The sequence below is a fragment of the Littorina saxatilis genome, linkage group LG1, assembly GCF_037325665.1.
Source record: "Littorina saxatilis isolate snail1 linkage group LG1, US_GU_Lsax_2.0, whole genome shotgun sequence".
NCBI classification, from domain to species: domain Eukaryota; kingdom Metazoa; phylum Mollusca; class Gastropoda; order Littorinimorpha; family Littorinidae; genus Littorina; species Littorina saxatilis.
The window spans coordinates 85,543,359-85,567,884 of record NC_090245.1 but is presented as its reverse complement, the minus strand read 5'-3'; the positions used below and the strand labels follow the sequence as shown (position 1 = coordinate 85,567,884).

The 24,526-nt window shown below is 47.0% G+C and overlaps 1 protein-coding gene and 1 non-coding gene across 2 annotated transcripts in view; both read right to left on the bottom strand.

Moving 5' to 3' along the window:
- LOC138951158 (serine/threonine-protein kinase ATR-like) overlaps positions 1 to 24,526 on the bottom strand; it is a 121,026-nt gene that overhangs the window by 22,748 nt on the left and 73,752 nt on the right. The window contains exons 45-55 of the mRNA XM_070322827.1: positions 17,707 to 17,797; positions 17,257 to 17,322; positions 16,773 to 16,888; positions 16,318 to 16,462; positions 15,452 to 15,585; positions 14,884 to 14,983; positions 14,244 to 14,363; positions 13,457 to 13,644; positions 12,876 to 13,077; positions 12,371 to 12,481; positions 11,961 to 12,029 (exon numbers count right to left, since the gene is read on the bottom strand). Of these exons, the coding sequence (XP_070178928.1) occupies positions 11,961 to 12,029; positions 12,371 to 12,481; positions 12,876 to 13,077; positions 13,457 to 13,644; positions 14,244 to 14,363; positions 14,884 to 14,983; positions 15,452 to 15,585; positions 16,318 to 16,462; positions 16,773 to 16,888; positions 17,257 to 17,322; positions 17,707 to 17,797 (1,342 nt within the window). The remainder of the gene's footprint in view (positions 1 to 11,960; positions 12,030 to 12,370; positions 12,482 to 12,875; positions 13,078 to 13,456; positions 13,645 to 14,243; positions 14,364 to 14,883; positions 14,984 to 15,451; positions 15,586 to 16,317; positions 16,463 to 16,772; positions 16,889 to 17,256; positions 17,323 to 17,706; positions 17,798 to 24,526) is intronic.
- Positions 9,254 to 9,372, bottom strand: LOC138951409 (5S ribosomal RNA). The gene has a single exon (XR_011451111.1). It is a non-coding gene; the product is annotated as a 5S ribosomal RNA (ribosomal RNA).

Sequence of the window (24,526 nt, the reverse complement as noted above, 5' to 3'; positions counted from 1 at the left end):
AAAGAATCCATCGTCTTCTTCTTCTTGTTTGCTTCTTCTAAAGAATCCATACTCCGCAAGTGCAAGACAATTTCAAACAAAGCAGTAACCCTCACCCTACCTTCAACCTACTTTACAGTATCAACTGGAGGTTGCACCATTTGTTTTCTCAAGTCATATGCAATGTTCATCAATACAGTGGTACCTGTTTTAAGGGGAGGCACTGGTGTTAAAAGTGATTTTTTTTGTTTCATAACTCTTGGGTCAACAATTGTTTTAGAATTTAAGTACTCAGTCTATCTCCTGAGAAAATGGAAAAAAAATAAAAATTGGACCATCGGTTGCCATGGTAGCAATCCAAGATGGCCACCAAACTGCCCCTTTTTAAAACCCTAAGGCTTTTTTAAAACTGCATGAAATTTAGTTTTGATGCTTGTTATTTATACTTCAGCACAATGCCGAGAAACTGATTGAGGCTTTTTTTGATATCTCAAGTCATTTAAAAAATATCAATGATGAAAGTGAGTGATGTTGAATTTCATGAAAAAACGCCCCCAAAAAGGGTATAACTTCTCAAGAAAAATTTTTTTCAACAAATCCCTCAATCAGTTTCTGCAAAATAACACACTCAAGATGTACGCAAAGTTTCAACAACGCAAGTTTATTAGAAAAAAAGCCTTAGGCTTTTGAAGTGACAAAAAAGTAGTTTTGAGAAAATGCACAAAACATGAAGAAAATGATTTTTTTTCACACAAACGTTTACGAAACATGTAACAAAACAACACTGACAAAACAACAAGTCTTGCTGAGTTCCACAAGAAAAACGGAAACTAAATTCAACAAAATGTTAAAAAAAAACAGCCAGTGTTCTGCAAGCACCAAGGAACCTGTTCCAAGGTCACAATGATCAACTCTCATCCGTTATGTGCACGCTGCATAAATTATGCCCATCCATAATTCCCAAATTGTTACCAGTGAAGCCTCTTATCTTGGACCTCTTTTGGACTTGCTTTGATTTATCAGGGAATTTATAACAGTGTCCTTTACTTTTTATACTACGATATTAGGGTTGACTTCTGTGAATTGCCATGCAGTGCCATGGGTACTTTGGAAGCTCCTCTCCAGCTTCCACCTCACCATCTGTAGAGAACATAAATTCAAAATTAATAATATATGTCTATTACAAACTCAATACGGCCTATTCACATTTTCCCAACAATGACACCCCCCCCCCCCCCCCACCCCCTCCTACACACACATTTGAAAAACAGGTATTGTAATATGTGATAACACGTTATTTCGGCGCATGCTTAGGCCAAAAAAAAAAAATTGTCTGTTTAGGGTAACCCGACCGACCCTATCGATTTGGCGCCGACCCAAAAACTTTTTTTTGATTTCAAAAAAAAAAAGAAAAAAAAAGAGGTAAAAATGCTAAAAAGAGACATTTGGCGTTTCTTTCTCTCCCTTTCTCTCTGTTTTATTTATACGTTAGTTTTGAAACATGTATTCATCAAATATAAGAAGTGAATGTTCAACCAACATAGCATTTACACACACAACCAAAAAAAAAAAAAAAAAAAAAAAAAAAAACCTTTACCTACCTACCGACCCTACTTTTTTTGGTCATGTTACCCTAAACAGACAATTTTTTTTTTTTGGCCTTATGTCAGTGCTAATAGTCAAGCAGTGAACAAAAAGATGTTGAAAAATCATGTGAACGGTGCTAAGGCAGTGCTGGTCTGGTCTACAGCTATTGCACATACTTCATGCGAGCGGCCCTCGCTTCGCATCTCTGTATGTATGTCTCTGACTGCATGCAGAAACCATATGGTCTGCATGGGAAGTATGACCACAAGCAATGTTCACTCACTGGTCCATGTGAATGCATGTTTGTTTGTGCCACAAGAAAACTTTGATCACAGGAGGAAGCTATAAGTAATATGCTCAAGAAAATAAATGAGGAAAGAACAGATGTTTTGCCCCAACAGGACAAACCTTGTGACAACCAAGCTTCACAGTAGCCGCACATTACTGACTTTGCATCCTATTCAGTTTCTTTGCATCAGGGTGTTGTTAGTAAGATTCTCTTCTTCAGCAGTCACACACAGTCACACACATGAACACACAGAGCCAGAGCCGCAAACATAACCAAACACATGTATAAACTTCTACATTTCTGTCAAAAAAAAAGAAGAAAAAATGCATACCTACTACAAGCTTTATCAGCTGCTTGGAATCTTTACTGCTCTGCTTGGGCTAGTATTCAGCTGCAGCAGATTTCCCAGGAGATGCATGGTGTTGCACCATGGCTGAACAAAGTCATTTTTGTATTGATTGGTTTTTTTTAAGCAGTTTATTTGCTTTTTTCCCGAAAAAAGATATAGGGTCTGCCTTTTCGTTGCCATAAATGGCGAACTCCGTGTTGTCCTTACTGCCGTACACATTCCGCTCCGCAACTCTAAAATAAGTCGTGGTTCAAAACACACATGGAAACGTGCTTCAAACGTACATCACCGATGGTGATTTCTTGCTCCAACCCAGCTGTTGCAAGGGAAGCAGCATAGTTTCCAGCCAATTTTCATTCTGGACGAAGTTGAATGCACAAACTTGATCTTCCGATTCGTTCGTAGCAATAGCAGACGACACTATCGACTCGCACTTTCTTTTTAAACTTCTGTCACGCCAGCCTCTGCAATTGATCTGATTTTACCCAATAATCATCCTTTGCGTGTCTAGCACTGAAATCGGGGTAAAACGTGTGATAAACTGAAGATTCCACAAAGATATCCAAGGAAAATCGCAGCTGTAAATGTTTCACATCGCCTTTGGCAAGATCTGGCGGAAATTGAAGAATATTGCATTCTGGGAAGGCCGAATCGACCGAACGAGACCGAGCATAAACGAAGTTTAATATCCGCGATTCGATTGGTCAGTAGCGAAAATTGTTCATACGGAATTTCCCGGAATCTTCATCGGTTCTCTTCGGCTCTTTGGAATGTCTTCTTGTTGCTGTTACAAACGGCGCGAAACCAGTAAACGGAAATTCCCGTTGTCCGCGGTATGAACTGATCCTAGCAAAGAAAAGACAACTCATTCCAGTCATGCAAACGTGACTACCGTTCACGATTTGTTTGACTCACAGTCACCACTCAAACATACGCATTTTTTTGCTGTTTTGTGTGTTTTTAATACACAATTGCATACACATACATTGTTCATTTAGCCGTTTTGACCGTTTATGATTAATTCTGATCTAAAATCAGTACATCAGAGTAACCAGAAGAGGTTCAAAATCCAGAATCAGAAAGAATGTAAGGCTTCTTTTTAAGCCTACTGTCTATATGATACTTACCGAGACAGTACTATTCTTGCACATTATCTATTATAGGCCGAAAAAATTGGACAAAACGCTGAGTGGGTACAATTATCTCCCATAACCATGCGCCACCGTGGATCCCAAGCACTGTCCGAGTGCTTCCCCCTTACAGGATGTAGGTGGCGCGTCCTCTTTCTTTATGAGCTGCAGACCCTCAAAAAGCCCATAACATATCAAGAGGGGAGGCGGGAGGGAAACTCTAATAGTACTGTCTCGGTAAGTATCATATAGACAGTAGGCTTAAAAAGAAGCCTTACAGTCAATATAACACTTACCTCGACAGTACTATTCTTGCACAGAATACCAGAGTGGTGTGAGGGTGATATGTAGAGTATTAAACTCCTTAATCAAAATCACTTAAATCCAAGGATTAAGATACCCAGGCAATTTTCGAACAGTACTACCGTAAAAGAAAATATACCCAAGAAACATATCTTAGACTGACGTGACCATGCTGGCAACCACTGCTGTGTGGTGAACTCAAGGTCAAAGTCCAGGCCACTCAAAGCTTGAATACCACTGAGTCTACGGCAAGTGGCTAAAGCGATGAGGAACAATTAGTCTTAAAAATCAGCAACTTGATACTGATGCCTGCCAGGGGTTCAAACTCATTGCTACGCAGGAGTTTGAGGACCAGAAAGACATCCCCCTTGGGAAATGAAACCCGAGGTTTAGACACCGCTGCATTGCTAATACCCGAAAGGACATTAGCGATGAGGGAGGACCTGATCAAGTGTTCAGATCTGCGACCAGTAGCGGCCGCAATCGTGGAAGCGATGGCAGATCTGTATCCAAGAAGAGTCTTAGAAGAAAGACTCTTCTTTTGATACACTTCCACCAGGAAGTTGGCCAAGTCCTGTGTTGAGGGATAAAGCGGCTTTATCCCCTTGGACAAGGCGAAGGTGGCCCAAGCTCTCCAGCGTAAGTCGTAGAGCTGATTAGTTGATCGCCTCTTAGCGTTCAAGGAAAACTCTACTGAACTCTTGTGCAATCCTAGTGCAAGCAGTTTGGAGCGCACAAGAGCCATGCGGTCAAGCACAGACTCTCTGGACGTGGATGAGGGAGGCATGATCGAGGCTGGAGCAGACCTCCCCCGTCCAGATCCAGAGGTAGAGGGTCTACGTGGGTGAGACCGCGAAGATCTGGAAACCACAGAGCTGTTGGCCAGTAAGGCGCGACCAAAATCAGTCTTGGTCGTTCCTGCAGATATTTTGCCAGCACCCTCGGAATCAGAGATGTCGGGGGATAGGTGTAAGCATCGAGGAGCCTCCACAAGAGAGTGAATGCGTCCAAGTGGAACGCATTCATGTCTCGAAAGGGGCTGACGTACCTGGGAAGCCGAGCGCTGAATCGAGTTGCGAACCGATCGATCAGAGGACGGTCCCACCTTGCCCACAGACGCTGTAGAACGTTGTGAGCGATGGTCCATTCTGTGGAGAGAACCTGATCGCCCCGACTGAGAATGTCGACCAGGGCGTTCAGTTTCCCCGGAACGAACTGGACTGACATCCGGACCTGATTGGTCTGGCACCAGAGCAGAATCTCCTCCGCCAACAGGGAGAGGGACCGAGAATTGGTGCCCCCCTGGTGGCGAAGGTAAGCTAAGCATGTGGTGTTGTTGTCCCCGTTGAAAATCAGAGGGGCCAAGGACAGGCCGAATGGGAGGGCCCGAAACTCGAACACTGTGCCCTCCCAAACGAACCGGAGCAGATGTCGGTACCCCGGGGCCACCAGGATGTGGAAGTAAGCATCCTGGAGGTCCCAGACATGGCCCAATCGTTTGGCCGGATGGCCAACCGGACCGACGAAGGGGTTTCCATCTTGAACTTGCACCTGTGAAGGTACAAGTTCAAGGTGGAGAGGTCCAACACCGGCCTGAACCGGCCGTCCTTTTTGGGGACGGTGAACAGGCGGGAGCAGAACCCTGGAGAAGGCTGAGAAAGGGGGTAGACCGCCTTCTTCTCGACCAACGAGTTCACCTCGTCCTGAAGAGCCTGCCATCTGGCAGGGTCTCGAGGAGGGGGGAACGTCCAGGGTAGAGCGGACAATGGAGGTTGTGACGACAGCGGTAGAGAAAACCCCGACCACACCACCCTCAAGAAAAACTGGTTGGAGACCAGTCTGCCCCACATGCCGCGGGCCCGAAAAAGGGAACCGACGGACGAAAGAGGGGCAACTTGAGGGGGCGTCAACGTAGGGCCGGGACTCACTGAAAATTCTGCTGGCGGGCAGGCGCAGGCTTGCGACCACCCCCCCTGGTGGTGCTGCTTCCCCTTACCTGTCTGAGCACCCTTCGTCTTGCTTGGGAACGCAACAGGCGCCTAAGAGGAGGAAGAAGGAGGCAGTGAAACTGGCTTCTTCTTCTTCTTCTTCTTCTGAGGCTGGGAGCTGGAGGTGACTGTAGCACTTCTCTTACTCCCCGCCGCCGTCGCCGAAGCAGCGAGGCCAACCATCAGAGAATCAGTGTTCCTCTGGCGTGTGGACTCCACCACAGAACGAACAGTGTCCGGATGAATGAGGGAAGAAGGCTGAAGAAACGTGTTCCTCAGACTCTTCCTCATATCCGGAGGCACTATAGAAGTAGGCAGAAAATGATCACGGAACAGGGCCAATAAAGTGGACCCGTGTTCCAATGGCCAATTCTGCCGCAGACGTCACGCACGATCGCACGGCATGCAAAGCCCGATCCACTCGAACCGTGTCAAGGACCCGAGTGGAATCGGACTCTGCCCGATCGGGAGGGTCCAACAGTGTGGACAGCGTGCTCATCCATGTCAAGGCCTGTGATTGGGCCTCGACTGTGGAAGAAACGGTGGCCTCAAGATTGTGGAACGAAGCAGAGCTCAGTTCCACCTTCTTGACCGAAGGCACCTCCCCAACGAACACATCACCGTCAGCCCCACCCTAAACACTCGAAGTCTGGAAAGTGAGAGTTCGAGAGTCAAAGGGAAAAGGGAGGGACGAAACAGATTGGACACGAGGAAACAGTGGAGGTGCGCCTCCCGAAGGAAAGCATGGCACTGAACCCGCGTCCTCCCGAGGAACATAGGTCGCGTTTGCACGTGAATCTGTACTCCTCAGGCGATGTGCTGCCGCTTCCACCGTGGCACTAAGACTAGGGTGGAACGCGAATTGCCGGCGGACGGATCGTTCATAAAATGAGCCGCCGGCAGACGCGGCGTGAGCCTCCCGCGCCCGGGCCGAAGCGGACTCAAAGGACGAGAGGGCGTCTCAGGGAAGGACGTCCAGAAACTGTTCAAACGTCCTTCTAGCTGTGCGAGGACGAGCCTCCTGCCTCTCGTCCTCAGACCCCGGGTCCAGGTCCTGTGTGTCAACACTAGACGACAGACGCTTAAGAGAGGCATCCGTGACGTCAAGACGCCGCGTGATGTCTGTCATGTACTGTTGCAAAGTACGAAGCATAGCTTCGGAAGTTCCATCAGAAACCGGCAAGGGTAGAGGATCAGTGTTAACCTCAGGGCGACCCTGATCCTCCTCCCTATCGTCCTCCGACTCACTCTCCTCTTCACTTCCCGACAACTCCTCAAAAGCAGGAGTGTAGGGAGCTTGAGGGGGAAGAGCCGAAAGCGATGAAGCAGGCTGTGAAGAAACGCCCACAGAAGCAAGAGGCCGCGAAGACCCCTGCCCCAAAGACGAAACGTCTCCAGCAGCCGAAGGGGAAGAAAAACAACAACCCTGCGACTGTTGGGTCAGCCCAGCCAACGAACCCCCGCCATTTATAGACTGAACAGGAACCCATCGGGTCTGATCAGAAAAGAAATGGTCCGGTCCGGTCGGGGGTGCCGATCCGGTCCGGTAGGGTGGTCCGGTGTTCCGGTCCGGTGCCGGACCATCCGGAGGTCCCGTTCGGCACCGAACCATCGTACCCACAGAAGTGTTCGGGTGGTTAGGTCCGGACGTGGACATACCGTACCATCCGGACCCGTGGTCCGGTATGGTCCGGTTCGGTGCCAGACCATCCAGACCAACAGAGGTGGTCGGGTGGTCCGACACCGGGCCATCCGGACCCGTAGGTCCGGACCCGTAGGTCCGGTACCATCCGGAGGTCCTGTTCGGCACCGAACCATCCGTACGCACAGAAGTGTTCGGGTGGCTCGGTCCGGGCGTGGACGTACCGTACCATCCGGACCCGTAGGTCCGGTTCGGTGCCAGACCATCCGGACCAACAGAGGTGGTCCGGACCGATCCGGTAGGGTGGTCCGGTGTTCCGGTCCGGTCCCGTACCATCCGGAGGTCCCGTTCGGCACCGAACCATCCGTACCCACAGAAGTGTTCGGGTGGTTCGGTCCGGACGTGGACACACCGTACCATCCGGACCCGTAAGTCCGGTGGTCCGGTATGGTCCGGTGCCAGACCATCCGGACCAACAGAGGTGGTCGGGTGGTCCGGTCCGGACTGGACCACCGGTCCTGTACCGGACCATCCGGACCCGTAGGTCCGGTCCGGTCCCGCACCATCCGGAGGTCCCGTTCGGCACCGAACCACCCGTACCCACAGAAGTGTTCGGGTGGCTCGGTCCGGACGTGGACATACCGTACCATCCGGACCCGTAGGTCCGGTTCGGTGCCAGACCATCCGGACCAACAGAGGTGGTCGGGTGGTCCGGACCGATCCGATAGGGTGGTCCGGTGTTCCGGTCCTGTGGTCCGGTCCCGTACCATCCGGAGGTCCCGTACGGCACCGAACCATCCGTACCCACAGAAGTGTTCGGGTGGTTCGGTCCGGACGTGGACCTACCGTACCATCCGGACCCGTAGGTCCGGTATGGTCCGGTTCGGTGACAGACCATCCGGACCAACAGAGGTGGTCGGGTGGTCCGGTTCGGACCGGACCACTGGTCCGGTACCGGACCATCCGAACCCGTAGGTTCGGTCCGGTCCCGTAGCATCCGGAGGTCCCGTTCGGTACCGAACCATCCGTACCCACAGAAGTGTTCGGGTGGCTCGGTCGGATGTGGACATACCGTACCATCCGGACCCGTAGGTCCGGCATGGTCCGGTTCGGTGCCAGACCACCCGGACCAACAGAGGTGGTCGTGTGATCCGGCCCCGACCGGACCACTGGTCCGGTACCGTACCATCCGGACCCGTAGGTCCGGTGGTCCGGTGTGTTCCGGTTCGGTGCCAGACCACCCAGACCAACAGAGGTGGTCGGGTGGTCCGGTCCCGACCGAACCACTGGTCCCGTACCGTACCATCCGGACCCGTAGGTCCGGGGGTCCGGCAAGGGCCAGAGGTACTGTCCCGCACCGGACCCTAAGGTCCGGTACGGTCCCGTACCATGGGTCCCGTCCGGACCAAACCCGGAGGTCAAGTCCAGTCGGGACCCGTGGGTCCGGTTCGATCCCGACCCGTAAGCCTGGAACGTTCCGGACCCTTGGTCCGGACCATCCGTCACCCGAACACCAGACGCTAAGGAATGGCGTGGGGTCAAGACGGTCCGGTCGGAGGTGTCGGTCTGAGCAACAGAAACAATGTTCCCGTCGCCCTGACCATTCGACAGAAGTACCACGTTCTGTCGAACACCTCCACGTCCAGTAACTAGTCGGCCGGAGCGTTTCATAGAGGGACAGCCACCAGTCACACGGACGTCAGAGGGAACCGTAGTAGCAGTGGTCGTAGGCACGAAGCCTGAAACCCCTGCCCCCACAGGACCGCCCTGAACGGGGTCAATTCGCATCCCAACCCCAGCGGGGAGGGAATTCAGAGACCCCGTCATCTCCTCCGATCTCCCCCCCCAGGGGGCCGAAACTACTGTCGAAACAGCAGCAGACGACCCAGCGAGGGAGTTCAGAGGAGGACCCGTGTCCCTCCTGGCTTCCACAGCGGTGGAAACCGAGGAGGGCACAGGAGAGGCACCGGAAAAGGAAGATTTTAATGCCAACTGCACCCGGTGTTCCCAGGCGGTCACCCATCCAAGTACTAACCGGGCCCGACGTTGCTTAACTTCGGTGGTCGGACGAGAACCGGTGTTTACAACGTGGAATGGCCGTTGGCTGTCAAAACCTGAGTCTCTCCAGTAGCCCCTAGATCGGATTCACCAACCCCCAAAGAGGGTTGGGAATCGACCTGCCCCCGGATTCGAGCCAGGGAGGAGAAGGAAACCTTCCCCCCAGGCTTGAAACCGGGAGGAGCTGAAGCCTGAGACTGAGGGCCGGACAACGGCGTCGAAGGGGGGGAAGCTTGTTCCACTGAAGGAGAAGGAGAAAGAAGCTTTTTCTTTCCCCTCGACCTTCCCCGAACCTTCGACGGCGCAGCCCCGCCCGAAGTCCCAGGCTCAAGCCCAGCCTGTTTGAGCAAGCTCGCATTGAGCTTGCTCAAACAGGCTTTCTCCGCCCTCCCTCGCCGCAAACGCAAAGCGTTTGGGGAGGGAGAGTCGGAGCGCCGAAAGATCCCCTTCTCCGTGCGTAAAACATGACGCTGGGCGCCCGGAGAAGGGTTGCCCCCGGCAGACTCTGGTTCCGTAGAACCAGAGCCCAAAACAGGACGAGACATCCTACCTCGCCCTGTACGTACCCTTAAAGACCGAGAATTAACAAAATTCAAAGAAAATTTAGGTCAATACTCAAGTGAATGCGGCGAAACGAGAAGCAGACGACCGGTCACCACGAAGTAGGACGGGAGGCACGCCGAGTCCGCCACACAAAAACGGAGGCACAAGTTGAAGGAAACACAACGTAGCCTCAAGCCAGAAGTGGAATAACACACAATAATCCAACAGGTGATAGTCCACACAGAAAAGAAGCCTCTTAGTCCAAAATAATCCGGGAGCGTAGCAGAAACACAGCCGGTCTGACACGCGCGAAAAAAGAAAGAGGACGCGCCACCTACATCCTGTAAGGGGGAAGCACTCGGACAGTGCTTGGGATCCACGGTGGCGCATGGTTATGGGAGATAATTGTACCCACTCAGCGTTTTGTCCAATTTTTTCGGCCTATAATAGATAATGTGCAAGAATAGTACTGTCGAGGTAAGTGTTATATTGACAACGGAAATGACCAGGGAACAAAAAAATCACTTTTTTCACTGTGGTGTCTGCCCTTAAGACCTCCTAAATGTAGGTCTTTAACTCATTGTCTCCCAGGTACGGATATATCTATACCCACTCATATGGCTCTATCTGACAAGGTACGGATATATCCGCTCAGACTGTTAGCTTCTGTCGCTTCCTGTAACGTCCATCTAACGCCTGCATTCCAGCGTGTTGATACACAGTAACTACACAGTTACTACAACTCTATCCCCTGGGACAGGCTGATCTTTCTTAACCCAGTGTGAGATTTTCAGTGGGGCGACCACCCCCAACCCACCGCGTCCCCGGGTGGCGGAGAGGGGAACGGTCTTCAGATATGGAGATCAGCCGCTTGCGGCCGCGGACCAAACTGGCGGTGTTTCCTACCAGGGCGGAGTGGGGTAGCAGGCAGCACTGCTACCCCCTTTGAAATGCTCCATCGTCCATTGACGGGACTCATCTAATGCGATTAACGGCGCATTAAAACCCTAGCTCCGGGTGGGATCCCGGCAAATCCTCCCCCCTGTGCTCTCAGGGTAGGACGTACGGGCCATGAGCTAAGGGTGAGGTAACCCCGACAGAAAACCCCGAATGCTGAAGACGGAGGACCCGGGCCGCACGGCGCATTCTAACAAACCACGGGTACACACGCTTACGCAAATGATGACACAATCAACCAGCACAGATGGAAATGGCGCTCGCCCATTGAGGACAACCCAGGGTAGAGCAGCGTCGGGTCCCATGCCTCAAAGGGACCCAGCCTCAACTACTGGAGGTCCCTCCCGTCCGTCTTGTCACGCCAGGGGACGCGGGAGGAGAGTGACTGGCACCACCACAACCAGGAAGAAACCCAGTCCCTTACTAAATGAGGAACGAAAAGAAGTGTGGCCGTCACCAACTCCCTTGCAGACCAAACTATACGGCAGTCGACAGGGGTTGGAGAAAACGACAACATTTATCACCAGTGTTGGTCTGATCGTGTAACCTCTGCGAACGCCAAGAAGAAGAAGAAAACTACAACTCTGAGTGACCTGCTGCAGCACAGCTGGTCTCGGATAAAAGAAAACTTGGTCAACATAGGTGGGGTAGAAAGTGTTAAAGAGAGGGAGTCTTATAATGGAGGTAACTTAAAGGCACAGTAAGCCTCCCGTAAACCATTACAGATACTGTCAGGCTTTTACACAGTACAAACACCCTTTCATTTAAACACTCACTGCTTGAGAACATCCTAGGTACCCTCCGTAAAGAGCGAGCAATTTGCAAAGTATCTGTGATGGTTTACGGGAGGCTTACTGTGCCTTTAAGTGACACTATGAAGAAAATGGAAAAAATGACGTTTTGTAGTAGAGGAAAAATAATGAAGGTAACTTTAGTAACACTATGAAGAAAATGTCCGAAAAAATGACGTTTTGTAGTAGAGGAAGTCTTATAATGGAGGTAACTTTAGTAACACTATGAAGAAAATGTCGGAAAAAAAATGACGTTTTGTAGAAGAGGGAGTCTTATAATGGAGAGTCTTAGAAGAGAGGTTCCACTGTAATTTCATAAGATGCCGATGCAAGCAGTGGTGTACCTTTGAGACTGCCATCATCATCCACATGGCTTGCTGGGGGTAGTGTGACAGCAGCTGTGCAATCAGCTCCTGAAACGAGCAACCAAAATCATCTTTTTCAGCACACAATACCACCCGATATCAAACTAAAAGACATCACAATAATTTATGAAAATTTTACTCAGTACTAAATTTCGAAAAATCGTTGATACCATCGAACCTGTCTAAGGGATCGACCAACAGTGGTTGTTTTAGACAGGTGGTTGTTATAGAAAGGTGAATTGTAGAGAAAAATAAACTGTCTTTTAGGGTGGTTGTTTTGGACAGGTAGTCACCAGGGCAGGTTCTACTATACTTCCATTACCTTTTCAGCACATTGCTGAAGAAAATCCAAGCTCTACGTCCCTGCACAAGAATACATGTGTACCTACCTGCAGAATTTGTGCGACGTCAGGCTGAGCATGACAGATGCGAGACACCAACTGAGGGAAGGCGGTGAAGAACTGGTATGGAGCCAGCTGACTGATCAGCTGCGTCATTACCTGTAAAGCATCACACTCATAGATAAGGTTACGTTTCATTCAACAGACTCTTGCCATCTGTTGATTGACACGACAGTAATAATCACAAAAATGACACCCCTGAATCTGTAGTGCACCTGTTGAAAGGTTTGAGGAATACCCTCTTTCCTATACCTTTGCTCTTTTGGAAGGTGTAAAGCCTCTAATGCTTTGACAGTGCTTTATCGGTCTTTCTGCTTGATAACATACTTCCCCTGGATTGCAAATTTATCAACAAAAGACCAGCCCACTCCTGTATCTATTATGTATCTCAGTGCATGCATATTTCATAGTGGCAACAGTGGCAGACTTTCAATACATGTATCAAAATGGATAAGGCATGCATTTTTGCTTCCAATTTCAAATTTTGTTAAACCTTGTTAAGACGAGCAAGGTGCTGCCTCAAGACCAGCACTTTCTGCGACTGTTGCTTTGCTTTCTCTTTGCGCTCAGCGTTGCTGACAGCAGCCCCGTAGTCCAGCCAGAGAGTCAGCAGGCGTGGCATGGCCTGATAGATGTGCTGGTTGCCGTGCATCAAGGCGTTGCCAAAGTAACGCACCATGGAGGCTGCAAAGTCTCTGCAAGGTCAAACATGATAAGTTGGTGAGTACACTGCCTGCCCTGAAGCGTGCACAGCTAAAATGACACCATGTTTGTGGAAACGCGTAAAGAGAAAGTTACAGGCTTTACTTTATGACCAGGAAAATGTGAAACGTCACCTGTGAGCTTCAGAACTTTTGTAAATGTAAAAGACATATATCATAGTACTGTGTTAGTGAAGTAAATGTACCAACTATAGTGAACTTTTTGAAGAGCCTCTCAGAACACACACACACACACACAAACATAATGTGCATACAACCACAAATCATTTTACATCTGTATGAAATTACAGCATAGGCAGTACACCCCAAAATCAAACAAAATCAGCCGATTACACAACATTTCAAGTCTCACCCTTGCTTTTCGAGTTTGTCCTTGTCAGCCATGATACCAGTCATGACTCGCTCATAGTACTGAGCCAGCTGGAAGTGGCCCATCTCCCAGTTGGGGCACACTTCGATCACATCTTTGTACCGCTTCACGATGGCATTGCTCTCCAAGTTGGATGTCTCTTCACAATAGCGGCCAAACAGTAGCAATGCCTGAAAAAAGTGGGAGTTGAAAATGTAGGTAATGGCAACAGAAGCCTGTAACGAGATAATCTTACACTGACAGTACCCTTTTAAGACACTTCCCCCACCCCCAATTTTAAGACTTCCCCCCTCTCAAGTCCTTGGTTTCTCAGATTTTCTGTTCATTTACCTCCAGTTTGAAACTCCCTCCTTTTCAAGACCTGCTTTTCTCAAATTTGTTAGGGTTTCAAAAGGGGGGGGGGGGGGGTGGATGAGCTGTGATGGGATATATTTTTACGACCAGTTTAAGCACAAACACGCACACCTTTTTGTTAATCTTTCCTTTTATGCAGAGTTAAAGAATTGGACAAGTGGTGGTCAGGAGTGAGTTGAGGTACATGCCCACAAAGTAAGCTAAAATTTGCTATGCATAAAACATCAGCACAGATGTGCACGCTTTTAGCTGCCCCCATCTTATTTTGCATTTGATGCATACCTCTGAGGAGTGAACTAAAAATAAAATAAAATAAAGTTATTTCACAATACGCACACAGTGCACAAGCTACACAAATCCAGACAACCCCAAAATAAGATGCGTATGGTTTTGAAAGCATATTTTTCCCTCTCACCTGTGCATACACCCTCTTCCTCTCCTCAGTGCCGGTGCTGGAACTGAAGCGAGGCTGTGGGGACGTGAAGTGCTGAGCGATTCCTTTCTCCAGGCAGGACAAGGCTGAATCTTTTTCATCCTGTTGGACAAAAATAGTTCTAGTTTATACTTCAATCGTGGACATACTGAGAAGCCTGGCCCTAAGCCAATTTTCTTACCATTGATCTAAATACTGACATCACGGCTGTTCTCATGGCTTCATTTCTGCCTCCTTAGCTGCAGGCAGGCTGAGCTATTTTCAGCACTCATCCTTTCCCCCACATCAGATTAACACAGCAGCTGCTGGCTCGCTCAGTGCCAGCCACTGATAAGGCCCATCTTCCGGCGTAGCACGAAAGCATTTGTGTATAAAAAGCAAGCGAGCTTAACAGTGTGCAGGCTACAGCTGTTGGTAGCCAAATGATTCCCTCTTCTATTTTTAACTGGCACTAAAATGCAAGCCAGGAACAGCCGTGACATAGCACTAAGCATTTTGCCAGTGGCATCTGATGTGAAGTGATTGGTTTGAACTAACCTGTTGGGTCTACTTCATTTTAGCAAGTGGCCCCACGAGTGTGTGCGTACATGTGCATGTGTTTAAACAATATTTCACACTTCACCTTCTCCCAGAGCCACTTGGCTTTCTCCACGAAGAACTCGGGCAGATCATAGGCATTGGCCTGCAGCAGGCAACCATATGCTGTTTGAAGGTAACCTGCCCTGCAAAATACAGACACATTTTGCATACCTACTTATTTTCTTCATGAAAGTTACAGTACACTATTCTAATGTTTCAGGTTTGCACCAACTTGAAATGAATCCTGAGATTACCAAACTTCAAATCTTTGTGTAGTTCTAGCAATATCCTAAGAGATTCTTAACCACATCAAAACCAAAAAAAATGTTTTGTATGTGTTTGCAGAAAAAAATGCAACATTTCTGAAAGTTCACAAACAAAAAAGATTTTTAACAGACAATGTTGGGAAATGACTGTCCAAGTTTTTATGGGTTGTGGAAGACTTGGTCCCCTTAAAAATGAGGCGCCCCTAAATAATGTCTACTTCAACAGTTTCCTTCTTTTCTTCAACATGAGGTGGGACATGAGTTTCTGTTTCTGTGCCGAACTTCTGCACATTAAATGTGATTTTGGACAGTTCTTCCATCATCTGTATCCAAACGACAACTCACTTTCTGGCAACTTTTGCACTCCACAGCCACCACTTGCCACTGGTCGTATCCAGGGCGTTGTCAGGGCTACGCCGACCTAGTGACAGTAGTGTCCTTCTCAAGGTTAAAATGGGCTCCTGGACACGGAATGAAGACTGCAACCAAGAAAAGCGAATAAAATTAAGTAAAAAAAAAACTGTAATCAATGAAATTTAATATTTTGCGTGAAAAGTCAGAAACCTGCATGTGCATTATAGAATTTTGTTGGCGCATGTTGGGTATGAAAACTCTGCATCAATTGCTGTCAGAGCCACCAAACTATGTGTTACCCCCTTAAATCTTCCATGGTTCATAAGTTGGTTTTCTTCCGCCACCCACAAGCAAGAACGCTCGAGTTTGTACCACTATTTGCATGGAGACTGTACCCCCAAAATTCAGAATGAATACTTAATCTCTTAATCATACGTTCTCTCTCAATCATACTTTCTCTCTCTCTCTCTTCATCATACGTTCTCTCTCTCTCTCTCCCTCTCTCTCTCTCCCCCTCTCCCTCCCTCTCTCTCTCTCTCCCTCTCTCTATCTCTCTCTCTCTCCCTCTCTCTCTCTCTCTCTCCCCCTCTCTCTCTCTTTCTCCCTCCCTCTCTCTCCCTCTCTCTCCCTCTCCCTCTCTCTCTACCATATTCATAGCTTCAGTGGAATCCCCCTTTTAGGACCTTCAAAAGTCTGAGAAAATCAGGTCTTAAAAAGGAAAGGAAGGAGTCTTCGAAAATGGGGTAAATTTACAGAGGTAAATCTGAGAGAAAAAAACCAGTGTCTTAAAAGCGAGGGAGTCTTCAATCTGGGGGGTCCCAAAAGGGGGGTTTGACTGTACAGCGACTCCTGCAGACCTGAGCCATCTGTAGTCGTGACGACCACTGCTGGAGCAGTCCCTCCATGGAGCAGCAGCCACTAGGCTCACTGCTGTCCTCCGATCTCGCGGGGAAGTCGTGACACACTCGGAAGTATTCCTCTATCTCGCTCACCATATGCAGTCTGAAAAAGACATGCAGAATTGTATTGTGAACAGTCTACAAATCTGGGAGGACAAGATAACCGCTAACGTACAAAAACCACATTATCAAATGCCTGAACCGTGAATAAATAGAATCAGCATACTCTGAGGCTCAGCTTTAACACAGTTAAACAGCAGAACAGCTGATATTCTACAAATAATACTCTATCCTCAACCTTTTCTTCAAAAAAGAAAAAGAATATGATTGTCTTCCGACAAATAAATGAGCCTGTTCCCAAACTAAACGTGGTGTTGTTGGTTTTTTTTTCCAAGAGATGTGAGAGTACCAACCTGACAATGCACTCGTAACCACGGTGATAGGATCCCATCTCCATGCTTGCGGCAGTGAGAGGTCCCATTTGTTCTTGACGAACTATCTGAAGCTGCTGAAGAAAGTCCTGTTCCTTCTGAAAACACAAAAAGTGTTTGTTGTCTGACTATTCAGCAGGAAAACCAAAAGAACAAATGGGTAGCATGATTCTGTTGCTGCACGCCATCCCCAAGGATAACACTAACAGCCTGAATTTCCTTGAGGGCAATCCCAAAGGAAAATAAGATACAGTGGAACCCCCCCTTTTAAGACCTCCAAAAATCTGAGAAAATCAGATCTTAAAAGGGAATTTTAAAATGGGGGTATATTTACAGAGGTTATGAACAGAAAATCTGAGAAATAAGGGTCTTAAATTGGGGGTCTTAAAAGGGGGGTTCCACTGTATACCCAATCTTCTCTTTTGGCCTAAACCTGAACAAATGAAAGAGTGTTATCAGTTCTCACCCTGTCTTTGGCAGCGATCAAAATGCGTCCAATGCAAACAGGCCAGCTGGTGTTAATGGGTTTCTCCTGCACACACACAATTTACCTTTGAATAGATAAATTAATAAGCAATCACATCCAACTACAGTACATTTCATACCTCCCTCCTTTGCCCCTACTTAGGCAACTACATATCACATTTGATGTTGAACATTTTTCGGTTTGGAAAAATAGACAGTTAAACAACCTGCCCTGTTCTGAAGCTGTCAGACATAACTGCCACTCCTACTTGGTCGGTTCATAAAGTTTTTTTAAACATGACAATGTTGCTGGGAAAAGCGTATTTTATTAAATATTCTGCATGCACACACACACACTAACACAAACACAACACCCATAAATACACGCGCACACACACACACACACCAGCATGCATGCACGCACGCACGCACCCACACACACTATACAGACCATTTTCATCATGTTGTCCAGAGTATCCCAGTTGCACATCTTCCATGCTGCTTCCACGCGATACTGGTTCAGCTGTGTCATCCACTGGGGGCTGTTGAAACAAACAAATAGTGAAAGCTTATAAAACGCAGTCAACCCATACAGTAGCGATCTTACTCTTTGTAAACTTCATATACAGTTAATTTTACACATTTGATTCCCCAAGCAAATGTCACAATCACATCTCCAAGAGCAAAACCAGTGGATAGATTCTTTCTACAAAAACTCATTACCATTAATTGTGCGGTTGTTCATTGTTTCATGTTTTTTTTCTCCCTAAAGCCTGTGTAAAATCTTTAGCCTATTTTAAATCCTTATGTTTTCATGCGAGTGCTGGTTTCAGAACAGTGCTTTGTAATTGCCTGACTTTTTATGTGTGTGAAAGCAAAAACAATTACAACAGCAAACTTTCCACAAAAACTAATGACCCTCCTGCAAATGCATCTCCCAGAGCGTGGTCTTTTACTAAATTGTTTCTTGTTTGCCTTTGTGTTTATTTATTTGTTAGTCCTGAAGAAGCTTCTATTAGCGAAAATTTGATTTAGTATTGTATGTGCTGTCCTTGTATTGGTGAGTACAGAATTATTTTGTTTTTTAAAGGCCAACATCCAAAAGAATTTTTCTCCTGGAGCGACCTAAACTTGAACCCGTCGCTCTTCTTGCATGTCTGTTTACTTCGTGTTGCACGCAAAAATCGAGCGACTTCCTTGCCGCGTGGATTGACGAAGCTATTTTATTCTCGTGACTGAAAACACTGCAGTGCGTGCAGTTTTTGACGAGCCGCAGGAGCGGCGACTCATAATTATGGTCTCGGCAGGAAAGCTGTCTGTGGAGGCTGCGTGCTATAATTAGCTGACCTGCTGCGCGAGCAGTCACTGCAGAGTTTTGAGATAACTTTGTAACACGTTTTATTTTATGCTCCTCAAGAATACAACTTTGGGCAACGTGCCACGTAAAACTACACGCAACAAGGATTCAGTAGGTACCAAACATGCCTTGGTCAGAAGTAGAATGTAAATGAATCTTTATAAAGAAGTAGGCTACTTCAAACGACAGCCACAGCCACGGTTGGGTTCACGGCATCAAACCGATGCGACTCTCCGTCATATCATACACGTAATCTGACTAATAAACATGTAAACTACATGTATACGTCTATCGTCGGACATAAGAAAGGAGAGCTTCCCCCGGGCCTGTGCATGTGTTGTTCGTTGTGCGTGTGTAAATGTACACAACAAACTGACGACAAAACTGAGACAGACCTCTTTCGCTTCAGTCTTGCAGAATTTAAAGACGAATACAGGTAAATCGTGCATTATACTAACTGTTTGGTAAAAGTATCAAACGTTTCTTTTTATAAATAAGTGGCAGGCTTACAGGAATACAAAGAGGCGCAAGTTGAAAGTAATGGATATATCTCTGGAAGATGCCATCAGTCCAAGTTGTCAAATGAAATCAAAGATGACAGAAACAGAAGTTTTCCATACAAATGTTGGTGTCAAAGGAAGTTGGCATTCTTTCAGATAATGATATAGACGAGGTGGCTGTTTGTTATGAAGTTTCAACAAGCCAACATTCAAATGATTTTACTTCATCTACAGATTTTTTAAATTCAGCACTTTATAACTGTCATTATGAACTTGGAATCAGAGAGAGACCGTCTTTCCATTGTCATTCATGCCATAGATTTTTGTTTCAGAATCAATGTTTCACATGGCGTTCACAAGAGAGCATGCGAAGTTTCCGACAGTCTTTAGGATTTGTAAAAAAGGCCGTGTTTTGCTGTACATGCAAAAACTACCTGTCAAAAGGGAAAGTGCCTAACAGATTGCAACAACATTCCTATTTTATGCTCAGCCACACGCCGACATGGAAGTTCAATGGTACTTTCAAACTTTTTCTTCTCTTCGTCGTATTTGATTTCATAAGTCGAGTGCATATGATTTCGGCTCGTGTTCATCGTGAGATGGACTTAGTTTCTTGTATTCTGTGGGTTCGACTTGTTCTCTCTCTGTTGGCAGCGTGTAATGCAGCTGCTTAGAAATTAGAGTTTTATTTTGCAAAGTGTGTACCAAAAGTTTGTCATGAGCTGCTTTAGGTTTGGGGTGTGGGTTGGTTTGATATTTCCTCCTTGCAGATCAAATCTGTATTCATTTTTGATGTTGTGTCTTATTTTGTGAAAGGAAACATGCAGACTGACTGAACGCATATATATAATTATGTAACTCACAAACACATGGGTGTAGTTATGTTCAAGAACACACACACACACACACACACACACACACACACTCACACACACACACACATACACACACACACACACACACACACACACACACACACACACACACACACACACACACACATGCACACACAACTGTGTAGATGTATCGTACACCTGATATATTAAATTGAAGTTCACGAAGAAATCGTTTTATTTCTGTGACATTCAACATCTAGTTTGAATCAGACAAAATGAAACTGGTACAAATATTCAATAATGTTGTGATGTGGAAATGGACATGATATCGCAAAAGATAGACAACGGCAAGATCATTCAAGTATGTACATGCTTGTTGATGTCTACTTAGGCGATGCTCAGAACACTAGTTAGATCTTCCGAGATTAAAAAATGACGATGATCTGTAAACAAACCAGGACAAGGAAAGAAAGACAAAACGTATTTGAAAACAAATCATACTATACAGATTGACAAACTGAAACTTCGAACTCTGTTGATATTTCACGGGAGATGAGGTATGGTGCAAACGTATATAATTATACTGACTACATTTTGTTACGTACTCATCAACAACAACAAAAACCGATATAACCAAAGGCAGGCACACACACACACACACACACACACACACACACACACACACACACACACTTTGCTGGTTTGCTGATCAATGTCACAGGAAACGAATGAACAACAGAAAGCGTGATGAATTCCTGGCCAGAAATCAGTCACAAAGACCTGAAAGTCTGCTGAATGGAACTGGTAAATGTACACATTTGAACTGCTGTCAACATTACTATGTAATACGATAGTCGGGTTTTAAAATTGGTAGCAAATTACAACTAATAATGATGTTTTTTGCTTCGGCATTGAAGCAATGTTCACTATTTACTAACAAAATAATGACGAAATAAACACAAAACCAAATCAGTGAGGCAGAGGGGACAAAAAGCCGAGCGGGTGTGTGTGTATGCGTGTGTGTGTGTGTGCTAGTGTGTGCCTGTGTGTGTGTGTGAGTGTGTGTGTGTGTGTGTGTGTGCCAGTGTGTGTGTGTGTGTGTGTGTGTGTGTGTGAGAGAGAGAGAGAGAGAGAGAGAGAGAGAGAGATTGAGAGAGAGAGAGAGAGAGAGAGAGAGAGAGAGAGATCAGCTAGATTTCATTCAAACAGTTCAACTGCACCTATTCATGATCAGAAGACTCATCGCAACTTGTGCTATCATCGCTCAGTTCATCACATTTGTATTGATGAACCACATGGACCCAGATGTCGTGGACAAACTGAAAGGACTTTTTTTTTAGAACTCGTTGACCCCTCCGGCGCCTGTGGTGCTCTGCACTCTGACGCTGGTAGTGGGAGGTTGACTCGCGGTCAACGTGTTCATTCCAGTCCAAAACAGCCAGGTCCATGCGTAGCTCATAATGTAGTCTTCGTCTGAAGTGCACACGTTTTTGTAGGTAAATCAAACATACATTGTTGAAACTTTCAACGTAGTAAGTGTCTCGAGCAAGGACAAAGTCTTCTGCGTTCTTATAAACAACGTGTTTGTGAATAAAATTTGTCAACAAAAGTATGGCAGCTTCGCTGGTTAGAACACATAGCGATGGAATGTACCCTTGTCTTTTGCAAGAGGAAGAGATATCACAGTTTTGATGATTGTTTTGAAAGTGCAAGACACAAACATCCAGGAGTTGACGTAGTCTGTCTTTGTCACCGTCACAGTGGTCTATGCACCAGTAGACATGGTCTCTGACTGCACTTGGCTTGTCTGTCAACTCTGGATGCCATGTCTTGCCTAACGACTTTTTTGTGCCTTGCCCGAGCTTCCGAACACCCACAGTCACACTTTTCGCAACATGCCATCTCTCATTCACATTCCTCACACCTCTGGTTTTGACAAACTTATTAACAGACATATTCCTATCATGTACGTGCTCGGCTATGTCGACTCCAACTGCCTCCATGTCACTATACATTCTCCTGCAACCCAACGCTTCATGTCGTTGGGTGCAGACATCGTCCTCTTTAGTAAGATGCTGCATGTTCAAAACCTTGTGGGACTTTCGCCCAACAGTGACGTGGTCAGTGTGATACGAGTTCTTACGCGATGCATGGCGGGCATCCGTCATCACACTGATACCACGAACCTCGCCACCAGCACTGAGCCTTTCTTCTTCAGACCTGGCTGACGTCGTTGACAGTTTCTGAAGAAAACTGGTCACAGCACTGAAGCGAGGAAGCCGCTCGTCTAAAAAACGATCCGAAATCTTTCCCATGCAGGCAAATTCTGAAAACTTTTTGTATTGCACTGGAAGGATTCCGGATGAAATGTATGCCAGAAATAAACGGTCGTTCACTAGAAAATTGTCTCCAAGGTCGCCCGAGGAACTCCACGAAACTGTGTGCTTCTTTATGCATTTAAACTGAACACTGTAAACATGTCCGTCCATGCAAGACGACACTTGTACCAAAGGTGCATCACATACAACAGCGTGCTGCTGCACACTCTCCACAAGCGACACTACTTGCCGCTGTTCACCTACAAATAGATGGGGGGTACACGCTGGGTCGTCTGCATGGCCTGATGCAAAGGAAGACAGTGAAGACGACGTACCTTGCGGGGATGTAGTTGGAGATGACAATGATGGCACTGGTGACGAAATATGATTTGCCGGCGAAGAGATCGACGATGACGTGGACGGACTGCAGAATGATGACGGCAGCGGCGATGACGTCGAAGGACTGCAGAATGAAGATGGCAGCGACGATGACGTCGAAGAACTGCAGAATGATGATGGCAGCGACGATGACGTCGAAGGACTGCAGAATGATGATGGCAGCGACGATGACGTCGAAGGACTGCAGAATGATGATGGCAGCGACGATGACGTCGAAGGACTGCAGAATGATGATGGCAGCGACGATGACATCGAAGGACTGCAGAATGATGATGGCAGCGACAATGACGTCGAAGGACTGCAGAATGATGATGGCAGCGACGATGACGTCGAAGGAATGCAGAATGATGATGGCAGCGACGATGACGTCGAAGGACTGCAGAATGATGATGGCAGCGACGATGACGTCGAAGGAATGCAGAATGATGATGGCAGCGATGATGACGTCGAAGGACTGCAGAATGATGATGGCAACGACGATGACGTCGAAGGACTGCAGAATGATGATGGCAGCGACGATGACGTCGAATGACAGCAGAATGATGATGGCAGCGACGATGACGTCGAAGGACTGCAGCCGAATGATGATGGCAGCGACGATGACGTCGAAGGAATGCAGAATGATGATGGCAGCGACGATGACGTCGAAGGACTGCAGAATGATGATGGCAGCGACGATGACGTCGAAAGACTGCAGAATGATGATGGTAGCGACGATGACGTCGAAGGACCGCAGAATGATGATGGCAGCGACGACGAAGAGGATGAGAATAATGGTGTTGCTGACGATGGTGACATTGGGCAAACCGACCTTGTAACTAACCGACTGTTCAAATAACTGTCTAGTAAGTGACTGAGAACATCATGGTTTGCAGAAAATCCGGAAGCGTTTTTGGCGTTTGCAAATTTAGCATCAAAGGCATCTCTATCGTCTTCGCTTCTAAATGACAACTCGATTTGTCTCCTGCCACGTTTACGTGAATACACTTCCCACGTCCCGTCCCTCTTCCGTTTATGGTACTTCTGTTCTGAAATGTTAGTAATGTCACGCATAGCCATTGTAAAAACACAATAATGCCACTGAAATGTGCTGTCCCTTAGCTGAACAAATATAAACCGCCGATCATTTCAGATCAAAACTGAGTTTGACGGGATTTGCTGTCACATAATATAGAAAGCAAAACTATTCACCGCTGAAGGAACTTTTCATCAGCACTGTGTCTGACATCACAACAAGACCAGAGACAAATCCAGATGGCCGCCGCTCCTCAACGCCGCCAAAAATATATGATTTGAATTGTTCCACACTGAGCCACCCGAATATAAGCTAACTGCGCATGCACTCCCTATCACGTGCTACATGTACATGGCTACGTCACTGGCACCACAGACCAATGCAGAGCCAATGAAAACTAGGATATTGTAATGAGCTACCCACACGGCACCTTATTCAACTACCACGGATTGCCAGAGGTCAAGACGCGCTTTTCTTTCCCGCGTATACGTTTGAATTCAAATTACAAGGGTCGGAACAGTTTTTATCATGGCGTTTTGCATTCAATTGCGTGTGGACGAAGAGAAGGAGGCTGCAATTCAAAGCTTGTTTACAGCCTACGGGTGGGATCTCCAATATGAAAGGGTGCCAGATATCAACCTTGTTCAGTCGGGGAGAAACAGAAGTAAGTACCTCTCGAGCATTTCTGTGTCTGGTTTATTCTCACGAAACAGTACGTCCAACTAAAAAAACGTTACTTTGCACACAAAAAGTGTTGATGATCGAACACAATTTTGTTTTATCATTTTAATTTATGTATGTTCAGCAACCATTGTTTTACCTTCTTTTTTTTTCTTTTGTACATTC